At 44.4% G+C, this 11,146-nt stretch overlaps 1 protein-coding gene and 1 long non-coding RNA gene across 6 annotated transcripts in view; one reads left to right on the top strand and one right to left on the bottom strand.

The window, feature by feature from the left end:
- LOC106146542 overlaps window positions 1-7,605 on the top strand; it is an 8,976-nt gene extending 1,371 nt beyond the window's left edge. Inside the window, exons 2-3 of the long non-coding RNA XR_001231026.1 lie at window positions 7,134-7,359; window positions 7,483-7,605. This is a non-coding gene — a long non-coding RNA (uncharacterized LOC106146542). The remainder of the gene's footprint in view (window positions 1-7,133; window positions 7,360-7,482) is intronic.
- The window catches only part of Nup153 (nucleoporin 153kDa), a 79,766-nt gene extending 68,691 nt beyond the window's left edge, over window positions 1-11,075 (bottom strand). The window contains exons 1-3 of one of the 5 annotated variants that reach the window (XM_005403401.2): window positions 11,037-11,075; window positions 7,767-7,831; window positions 1,836-1,892 (exon numbers count right to left, since the gene is read on the bottom strand). In XM_005403401.2, the coding sequence (XP_005403458.1) occupies window positions 1,836-1,892 (57 nt within the window). In that variant the 5' untranslated portion in view covers window positions 7,767-7,831; window positions 11,037-11,075. Of the gene's footprint in view, window positions 1-130; window positions 837-1,835; window positions 1,893-6,545; window positions 6,576-7,766; window positions 7,832-11,036 lie in introns of those variants that run through there. The other 4 variants (XM_005403403.1, XM_013503820.1, XM_005403397.2 and 1 more) reach the window with 4 other exon arrangements.
- Between the last annotated feature and the right edge of the window lie 71 nt (window positions 11,076-11,146).

Below are 11,146 nucleotides of genomic sequence, written 5' to 3'. Positions count from 1 at the left end.
CCCGGCCTGAGCCCGGCGCCGCGCTCCGGCCTCTCTTCCCGCCCTCCCGTCCGCTCCACGTGGAGCGCCGCGCCTCACCCGGCCCGCTCCCTCCCCGTCCCCTGGGCCCCCGCGGCGGCCGAGTCCGTACCTGGCGCTGGGGTCGCCCCTGCTGGTAAGGCTTGATGGGCCCCTGGTGGCAACGACGCGTCCGGATCTTGCCGCCGCCGCCGCCGCCCCCTCCTCCTCCTCCTCCTCCTGCTCCTCCGGCTCCCGAGGCCATGGCGGAGCCTCGGCGGCTTCCCGCTCCCGGGCCGGAGAGGCAGAGGCGGCGGCCTTAGGGCCTCCCCCGCCCGGCCCCGGCCCCGGCCCAGTCCCCAAAGTCCGCCCGCGCTGCCCACACAGGAAGGCGCAGACACACCGAGCTGCGCGAAGCTGCGAGGCCAAGTCGAGAGTGCGAACGCGCCGGCAGCGACGGAGGGAGTGGCGGCGGCCGCGACCCGGGATCTGGCTCCAGAACGGCTGCCTCTCGCGGGCCCCCGCGTCTGTTTTTCACGGTCTCTATGGAGATCTCCCGCGGAGGACAGCGCGAGCCTTCCCCGCGCCGCTGAGGCCTAACTCGACCGCCAGCCGGGGGAGGTTTTCCTTCCGCCGCCCTAGGCGTCGCTGCCGCAGTTGAAGCCGCCGGCGCCGCCCGCTTACACCCGACTCTGCGCACGGCGCCCGCCCCGCCGTCGTAGTCCCTGCAGTCGCCGCCGCTAATTGCGCCTATCGCCGCTGTTTAGGCCGCCGTCGCGGTCGCGAGCCAGAAAGACGTCACTCGTCGCGGGCCCTACGTTTGAATCATCACGCTGCGACCGCGTGATAGGCGAGGAGGAAAGAAGGGCGGGTAGAGCCCGCGCTCTGGGCCGCGCGGCACGCTGGGAAACGTAGTTCAGCGCGGGGACGCAGATTCTCGGAAAGGCGACACGCGCGGAGAGCCGCAGGGTTCCGAGGCACAAAGCCAGGCAAGGGACGTTTGCTGTCGGCTGTAAATTTAAAGTGTGAAGAGGCGTCTACCTTGAAAATAGGAAGCTCTTCCTGCTCTGTTTTCTCCAGCAATTGGTCAAGCAGGCAGAAAGCGAACAGTACAAGGACAGGAGCTCGTGATAATTATTAAAAAGAAAAGAAGAGAAAAACCTGCGGTTAAACAATGACCGCGATCTTTAGGCCTGGAGCGGAATTAGAAAATATGTAGGGCTTCGTTGTCAGACACACACGGCTGGAATTCTGGGCTCACCGCTCCACCTGTATGACCTTGGGTTTACACAACCTCTTTGAGCCTGAGCGTTCCCCTATAAAATGTAAACTGTAAAATCCATCGTATGAAGCTGTTGCGAGGAGCAGGCGGGAGTATACGTAGAGCACTTGGTGTGTTTCCTGGTATACAGGAAATGCAGCACATGGTTGCAATTAGAACCCATGTAGTTAGGTCACAGTATGAGTAATGTGTTCTGACTCATGAAAGTATCCATGTACTTACCCAAGTAGCATTATATTTAAGAGAGTAGATAAGGGAGCTAGACTCAAACACTGACTCCACAATGCGAAGAAATTCTGGGACCTGACAGATTTGGGTGACACGTGGTCCATCCCTCCTGTTCAACAGACAAGATAGTGGTCCAGAGAATTTAGGTCACTGAAACAAGCAGTCAAAGCTGGGATACAACCCAACTTTTCTGAGTTGAAACAGCTCTATGATTAGGGAGGAAAATCTATTTTGAAAACCACATTCCATGTAAGGTAGTTGTTTTTTTTTTTTTTAAGTTTATGATAACTTTGAGGTCAAATAGACTTAATTTATGCCCATCACTTACTAGCTGTGTAGCCTTGGGGAAGTTACTCATCCTCTCTCTAGGCTTCAGTTTCCTCATCTGCAAACAGAATGAGTATTTATCTCAACAGGGTGGTGGATCTTTGGAAAGGATGAATGTATACTTAACCCATTAACTGTTTAGATTGAAGGTATCTAATATCAGCCAGCTACAACCTACAAGTGATAAACTGCGAGACCTTTATAACATTTCCCCACAAAACTGCCCAATTCAAGTCACTATTTAAACCATATATGTGGGACTGGGGATTTAGCTCAGCGGCACAGCGCCTGCCTGGCAAGCGCGAGGTCGTGAGTTCGATTCCTGGTACCAGAAAAAAAAAAAAAAAACTTATATGTGAAGATGTGAAGCCAAACTTACAGTAGTTTTGAACCTAAGTAAATCATGTTGTACCAGACACAAGCCACAGAGTAAGTGACTTTCGGAGGCATCTCTAACCATAACCACCGAGACGAGTTGCCAAAGATGATAAAACGAATCCACTTTCCCTTCCCCCCGTCCAAGCTTCGTGCCCCCTCCACCAATAACTGACCCCTCGATTCTTCATGTACGTTCTTTTCCCTGAAGTACTTCATCTTTCCGAAATAAAATGCGTTCTTTCTGCTGTTCTTTCCCTCCTACACAGAAATCCTATTCTTGGGCTGGGGATTTAGCTCCGTGGCACAGCGCCTGCCTGGCAAGCACGAGGTCTTGAGTTCAATTCCCGGTACCGGAAAAAAAACAAAAAAAGAAAAAAATCCTACTCTTTCACAATTCTTAGCTAGGTATTTGACGAGTAGGTGCTGATAAGTGAATTTACAGGGAAGATCTGCACTGAATCTGTAACTGGACTACCTGTATAAGAGACTGAACTGGAGCCACATCCGATTTGCCGTTTTCACTCATCAGAATCAAAATTTTCAGCACATCTCTTTCTTGAAAGGGACAACCTTCATGGTCAAGTTTTGAAAGGAACTCCTACTACTATTCTGAAACTACAAATTTCAGAATAGAAGGTTGGTAGGATTTGAGGAGATAGGGATAAGCCGCATCTGAGGCATCTACTCAGTTATTTCACAAATGATTCTTTGAAGTAAAACGACATGTAAGGGGAACAAAAATGCAATAGTTCTGCATGCACGTGATTGACTGAAAACTCTACCAGAAAAGGAGTAAGAGACAGGAGAAAATCTGCATTAAACCTGGACCAATTTGGAGTCATTTCCGTTCATGAAAAGTTATTACTAGTAGGCTCTCCCTCTACCAAGAAATTTCTTTATTTTGTTCCCACATAACATGGTGATTGTCTGTCAGCCATAGATCAGCAAATAGAGAAGCTACTGACCCTTCTCCAATAGATGAGGGATATCCAACTAATTACAAAGTGGCCTCATTTATTCTTCAAAGGTAAGGCAGTTCCAGCCAAAGCAGTATGTAAGGGTAATTATAGGGAGTTAGGAAGTTCTATAGACAAAGAAAGATGTATCTGCTCTGATGCCCATTGAAGCAAATTATTTTGCTGAGATTAGTTTTCAGAAGATCTCCATGATGCTTCACTCATTTTCATGTAATGATTACTACCAAGCATTTCACTAGGTAGAAAAATTGTGAAAGTGGCAGGGTTTTTATTCTGTTAGGCAGTTTCAACTGAAGAAATGCAAAGTGGTATAGTGAGGTTCAGATTCTAGGAGGTTATTGGGGGTTTTGCCTGTTTGCTTGTATTCTAGGGGAAGAAGGGCTATAGCAAAGGGAAGATATTCAAAGATTTAAATAATTACACTCTCATTAACTTACTCTGTTCTCTGTCATTTGGGAGTAAAACAATACTTAAGACTAAATGCATTAACTAATTAAGTTTTGATTAACTACATCTATCATGATTCCAACATACCATAAGATTGTCCCTCTTCCCACGTACATCAACCAGTGCTAGGTTTTGGTATATGATGATTGTACCTAAACATATCATTTAGGGCATATTTTCAATTTATCATTCTTAATTGGAAATTCAGTTTTGTTGGAAGAAATAATGACCAAATTTAGGAAGATTGATCCTATCCTAACATGCAAGACAGTTAATGAATCATCAACCAAGATTAATTCATTGAAAAACCTATTTATTGAGAACCTACTGTATGACAGTTTGTAATCTTAGCATTTGGTGTGTCACTGAATAAAACTGTAAAACAATCTGTCCAGTTGTACACTGTACTTTATCATTTTGTGGAATTCTCTTAAAGTTTAATGTATTATGTTCTATTGACCATTAGCAATTAACACTAATAATTCACCTAAAAATTCTACATTATAAATTCCGAACATATTGCATTAAAAAATACCATACAAGCAATTTTAAGCTTTTTCAGTTTTTTTTTTAAGTAACTGTAATTCATCAGTTACTTAGAAAACTGGACTTGGAGCTGGGGATTTAGCTCAGCAGCAAAGTGCCTGCCTGGCAAGCGCAAGGTCGTGAGTTCGGTTCCCAGTACCGGAGGAAAACAAAAAAAAAAAAAAGAAAACTGGACTCACTAAGTATAAAACTATTACTTCCAAAATTCAATTTACTAGCACTAAGTATCAAGCTTATTTTTTTAACAGCATTTATAGAAAATGCTCATATTTGTCAACCACTAACTTACTGTTTTGTTTTGAGACAGGGTGTACTTCAGGCTGGCCTTGAACTCACTATGTAGCCCAGGTTGGCCTTGTACTTGTGGTGATCCTCCTGCCTCAGCTTCCCAAGTGCAGGATTCCAGGCATGCGCCACCAAAACACTAACGTATGAAGGCTTTTCTTTTTTCAAGAGTATGTCACTAATTGGTGTGCAAACACCCCTAATGTCTACATCACCCACCACCAGAAAACCACCAGCTACCCAGTTTACACAAAGCGGCTTCAGGCCCCTCACCGCTCACTGACCACAGAAGCCTCCCTTGGAGCCCAGCCCAAGCACACTCGTCCATCAGCCTCTGCGCTGTAACCAGACTGCCAGGTGACTTGTATGCACATAGTACTTGAATAGCACTGTTTTACTTTTTTTTTCTTTTTCGCAGGGTTTTACTGTGCAGTTCAGGTTGGCCTGAACTCACTGTGTAACCCAGACTGGCCTCAAACTCAGTGATCCTCCTGCATCAGCCTCCCCAGTGCTGGGATTACAGGCGTGTACCACTTAGTCCAGCAATAGCACTGTTTTAAACCTTAACTATGTGACTAGAATTTATTAAGCACACCTGAAAGGTTGAGTGGAACACTGAATACTAGTGGTGAAATATATCTGAGCACAGAGATTTAAAGAACACTGCTAGTTTTTCAATATCCTTTTTGTAAAACTTGTCTTTTGGAATTCATTCGTCAGAAACAAAACACATACATGTGGCATGAACCCCAAATGAAGAAGGAATGAGCAGAGAGATTGTGACGAGAAATATCTTATTACTTGCTTAGAATTACTATGATTTGGCTCTTTGTGAAGTAGTCAAAATGTCATTTTTAAGGCATATAAACAAGCAGGCATTCTAGCCAGGGAATATTCTTGAATCTGGATTACCAGCTAATATCCAGAATGCTGAATGAGATGTCAGGAAATTTATAATAAAATCTACAGAACTCACCTCCTTAAACTATAAGGGTATAAACGATAGTAGTTTTCTACTTGACAAAAAACCCAATTAAATAGATTACTTATTTCTAGTAGCTTGACCTCTTATACAGGTGCTATGAAGCTAGGATAATATTCAGATACAATATTTTCTCCAAAAATTACTTATGGAGAAGTTCAATTTTATAAACATAATGGACCCTTTGGTCTAAAAATTCCCCTAAGTTGATCATCAAAAGTATTCTTTCAAGCCAGGTGTGGTCGCTCACGGCTATAATCCCAGCACTGAAGGGGCTGAGGCAGGAGGATCTTGCGAGTTCGAGGCCAGCCTAGGCTACAAAGTGAGCTCAAGGCCAGCCTGAACTGCATAGCGAGACCCTCAAAAGACACAAAAAAGTATTCTTGCTCTGCACTCTGGGAGGCTGAGACAGGAAGGTTGAATATTCCCAGCTAAGCCGGGGCAACTTGGTGACTTACTGTGACCCTGTCTCAAAAGAAAAAAAAAAGGGCCAGTGATGTAGCTCAGTGCAAAACCTTGGGTTCAGTCGTCAGCACTACACCCTTCACATGTATTCTTTCCGCAGCACACACAGAGTCCGGGACTCCTACGAAAGGGAAGGCCCACGAAATTGTGAAATGCAAGAAATGAAAAATCATATTTAAAGGGGCTGACCTATCTTTCCCTCCCTCCTATAGGCCAAATATAAACACATTTGCTCATGTGGACATTTATGCATCAAAGCAAAAGAATGAGAATACCAAAGTCTGTAAAGAGCCAGCTTAGGAATTCCTTTCATTAACCCTACAGTAATCAAGGCAGAGTTATGCACTGGCAGTTTCTAGAGTGTTTTTTTTTTTTTTCCTTATCATCTGGTGAGTCTTACCTTCTTCAAATTGAGCAGAAATAACTAATATTAATTGTTATTTTCATTTGCCCCTTTTCCCAAAGGAAGCTATACTCCTACTAAAATGAAAACCTGGATTTACAACATTCTTCTTCTCCATTATCACAGGTGGCAGACTTGGCTGAACATAACAAACACAAAGGTTAGTTATGATGATTTCCAGCCAATACCTATGACTCAGTAATGTCCTGGGGCTTCAATATGGCTCACCTTGTTTGGGTCCATGACAAGGATAGTGGGATATCTTAAACTACCAAAAAGATGGGTTCTTCAAGACCCTAAAGCAAACAACAAAAAGAACTCTTTAAAAATTCTCCAAAATAAAGATGAGTGAAGTTACCTAATTCTATATTCAACGTTAAACATGGCAACATCGCCATGCAAAACCAAACAACTACAGACCTGAGCAAAGCCTGTTTAAACAACCTACCCCAGCTAAGGAAAATGATCTTCACCCACATAAGTTTAGGTTCTACCTCAAACATACATGGTCTATAGAATGGAAACGTCAAAGCAGACTATGGGTCTCCACAGAGTCCTGAGTAAAATAACCAATAGCTTTCTCAGATCACAGTGAAACCCCAGCCATACTTTAAATTAGTAACAGCTGGATCCTCTCTTTTTCATCCACTTGGTCCTAAAACCTTCCTCTTCAGAGCATCAGCAGTCTCAGAAGCACTTCTGACAAGAAGCACCCACCTGCTGGCCCATCCCTGTCACCTGAAGAGCTGAGACCAATGACTGGCGGTAGCCTCAGCCTTGCTAACGCTTGAGTATTGTCACTTCTCTTTCTTATAGTACAGCCTATGCAGAACAGCCGTTCCTCTGCGAAGTAGTGGAGGTCTACTGCTGCGGACCAAGGAGGCCACTCTACAAAGGGCACTCGGAATAGAGCCCTGGGAGGCAAACATCCCTCATCTCTTCCTGCTGGTGGCTGTGGGGGACACCTGGCCCTGAACGCCCCCTCACAGGTTACCTTTGCAGCTCCTCTTCCTTCCACATGGGCCACATTCCTTCCCTCAAGGTTTGTTTTTTGACTTTTCTCTTTCATTTCCCAATCATGAACTTTTGTCCAGTGTCCTTGGAAAAGTATTAAAACTGAGATGGAGGGGAAAATGCAACCACTCTTAGAAATTGTCTGTCCTAGTTCCTAGATAAGGAAAAGTACAGTGGCTGATTCCAAACAAGATCAAAACAAGACAGATCAGACTATTTAAACCTCGCCGGCAATTTTCTGCTGAAGACTTCCTCTATCTGCAAGCAATATAGGAAAGGCAAGACAAGACGGTTAAGGAAGGAGGTAAGAGACAAGAGAGGGACCCTGAGACCAGCAGGAGAGGAAGGTGAACTTTGAATCCTGGCAAATAGTTGGTGCCAGTTTTGAAAACATCGTAAAACGTTCTGCCAGGTTGACTGCCAACCTGAACTCACCGGTGAAATTTTCCTCCATCAGTCTTGTGGGTCCAGATTGGCTTCTTGTTGACCAAATTCAAAAGCTGTAAAATAAATGAAGGAAAGATGAGTGATACCTTGTAGAAATGGTGTTACAGAAGCTCAGAGTGTCACTTACTAGCATCATAAATAATGAAAGCCCAATACATAATATATGGGAAAGAAGAGCCGCTTCTTATAGTCCCTTCATTTTTTCCCTAACACTTTCTAGCCACAGTACAAGGCAAAATTTGGATAAATATTTCTTGAATGGATGAAGGCATATTCAATTTTGCAATTCCTGCTTTCCTTCAACTATTGTGTAATGCAAATTATCTGTGTACAAAGATGCTTTGAAATGAAAATTGTTACAATTACATGTTATTGTTAAAACACTTGTAAGCCCCCTTTCCTGTTAAGCACAGTCTTCCTCAGATCATGCACTAATTGCCATGTCAGAGGTATAATCACCTTTATGTGATCAGATCAACAGGGGGCTTTTCTTCGGAGATAACAGTATTATATAAGGACTATGAACTAAAGAAAGATAAGCATGATTTTTTTTTTTCTTTGCCTTTTTGAGACAGGGTCTCACTATGCAGTTCAGGCTGCCCTTGAACTCACTTTGTAGTCCAGGCTGGCCTTGAACTCCCAACAATCCTCCTGCCTCAGCTTCCCAAGTGCTGGGATTACAGGCATGCGCCACCGTGCCCGACTTGTGCAATACTTTAAAGTAGGCCTTTAAAATAGCATTCAGCAAACACATATATAGTATATCTTGGTCATGTGTTTTGGAGCTAGAGACATGGTGGGCACAAGTAGAAATGGCTGTACTGTTGCTTTACTTTTAAGTATTTTGATTAAATATTTATGCACATAAATTTTCTTTTGGAAGTACATTTTGTATGAATGGCTTTAAATTCTTGTTCTCCATTTTATTCATTTATTGGCTTTTTGAGACAGGGTCTCATTATGCAGTTCAAACTAGCTTTGAGCTCACTTTGTAGCCCAGGCTGGCCTCAAATTCACAACAATCCTCCTGCCTCAGCCTCCGGAGTGCTGGGATTACAAGTGTGCACCACTACACCTGGCCATGTTCTCCATTTTAAATAATTTTTCAGGCAGACAGCAAAAGCTTCAGATAAACTGCTGTGGTCCCCACTCCCCAGTTCAGTGGCCTGTACTCCAGATGCAGGTTAGAGCACCTGAGCGAAAGAGTGATTCTTCCACAGATGGTGTCCTTAGAGGTAAGCTCCTCAGTAGGAAAGGCCAGGTTACAGAAGGTACTCAGGACAGAGATACCTAGAGCAACATTTGCAGAAGGACAAATCATGTCCTCATAGGGGCTGGGGATTTAGCTCAGTGGCAAAGCACCTGCCTGGCATGTGCAAGGTCATGAGTTCAATTCTTGGTACTGGAAGAAAAACCAAAAAACAAAAACAAATCATGTCCTCATGTAATGGCAATATCTGGGTAAGCTCTGCCAGAAGCGAGGAAAAGGCCTGGGGGCACGATCTACCCACCTGGCCCCTTCATCCAGCTGCTTGCCATTCATTCCCTCTGCTGCTAGGTGTGGGCGCCTCTGCAGCTGTGGTGCTATGCTGAGGCTCTCACGCAGCCACTCCCTCTAGGGATCTGCTCATTGGCCAAGACCCACAGTGTCTCCCCAGCTCTTCCCCAGGGAAGGGCACAGAGTCCTCCAACTAGAGGACGCAAGGGCACCTGGTCCTCCGGGCTCTTCTCCCTTCTCTAATTCTCCCCAGTCTACGCCATCTTTTTCTGGGGATGACTGGAGGGAAGCTCAACCTCTCCAGCCTGCAGTGCCCAAATGCTTCTAGTTCTAAGGATGTTCAGGCTTTGGGAAGACCCTGAAATGTTACTTCCTTTTCACAAAGGAAAATGAGCACAAAAGAGTGGAGCTGTTTGGAAAAGTGGAGAGAAAGTGAGAGACTAAAGAGAGTATCTAAAACCATCTAACTTTAAACACCAGGAGGCCTTTGTTGTTCCAAGGCCAGAGCTAAAAATCAGAACCTGGCTTAATTTTTGCCTTTCCATAGCCAACCACAAGTTCTGGCATCACTATCAGATGGGACACATGGCTCCTCAGGCCTGCAGAATCCCTAGGGTGGACTCTAGAAATCTGTGATTTGGTTTGGTTTGGTTTGGTTTGGTTTGAGACAGGGTCTCACTGTGTAGTTCAGGCTGGCCTTGAACTTGCTTATGTAGCCCAGGCTAGCCTCAAACCCACAGCAATCCTCTTGCCTCAGCCTCGCAAATGCTCAGATTACAGGTGTGTGTCCCCACTCCCAGCATGTGTTTTGTTTTTCATACTGCGTGTGGAACCCAGGGCTTTGCACATGCTAAACTAAGCATGTGCTCTACCCCTAAGCTATATCCCAAGCCCTAGAAATCTTTTAACAAACTTCCAGCATTTTTCTTTTCTACTCACTCTGGTCCTCTGACCGCCTTTTGGGTACACCAGAAGTAATTTTCTTTGCTACATCCCCTGTCTTCTGTGCCCTTCTCTCTTACCCCTGGAGTGGTCAGAACCAGTTAAAGATCACTTGCCACCAAAATTTGGTGTCTAGTTCAGTATCCATCTTTGAAAGGGAAGATTATGCAGAGGCCTGGAGGATGTTCCCTTGTCTAGTGCTAGGATTTTGTATCACATTGCTATCATCCTCTAGTCTCCTGTGCATGTTGTTTTGTTTTGTTTTGTTTTGGTACTGGGAATCGAACTCAGGACCTTGCACTTGCCAGGCAGGTGCTTATGCCACTGAGCTATATCCCCAGCCCTCCTGTGCATGTTTCAAGACAAAAATCTAACCACACATTAGACCATCCCAACAGCATTATCTTCAGAAATACAGAATACAGAATAGTTCCCAGAGACCTAAATGCCAGTTGGTCCTTGTGGAAAATTATCAGTATAGATAGACATCCCAGCATGCCAAAGTTTGAGATAATTGCGAGGAAAAGCCCTAAGAAAGTATATAGATATTTCTAAAGTATATAAGTTACAAAAGAACATTTTAAATTGCTTGTTTTGATTTAATTTCTTGTTAAACCCTTCCTCAAGTTATCTGTAGGGAACAAGTTACCCATTTTTATGTGAATTTGGCTAGGTGGGCAATATCATCAGCTCATTTAATTCCAAATTAAGGTTAGGAGTGCTAAGCTAAATTGGAACTCTGAAGGATTACGTCCTACAGAGTGATGGCGGACACGATGACTAAGAATCCCTCACACACAATGATCAAGAAGACTCACCCCCAGGGATGGGTGTTCATATTGCGAAAGTCACCTGTGTTTAGGGACTTGACTTAACAAAAAGTCATGTACTGTCATTATGACATCAGAATACCTCTCCATATTACATA

Source organism: Chinchilla lanigera, unplaced genomic scaffold (genome assembly GCF_000276665.1).
Source record: "Chinchilla lanigera isolate Chin_1 unplaced genomic scaffold, ChiLan1.0 scaffold00082, whole genome shotgun sequence".
Lineage (NCBI taxonomy): Eukaryota > Metazoa > Chordata > Mammalia > Rodentia > Chinchillidae > Chinchilla > Chinchilla lanigera.
This window is presented reverse-complemented; position numbering and strand designations above follow the sequence as displayed.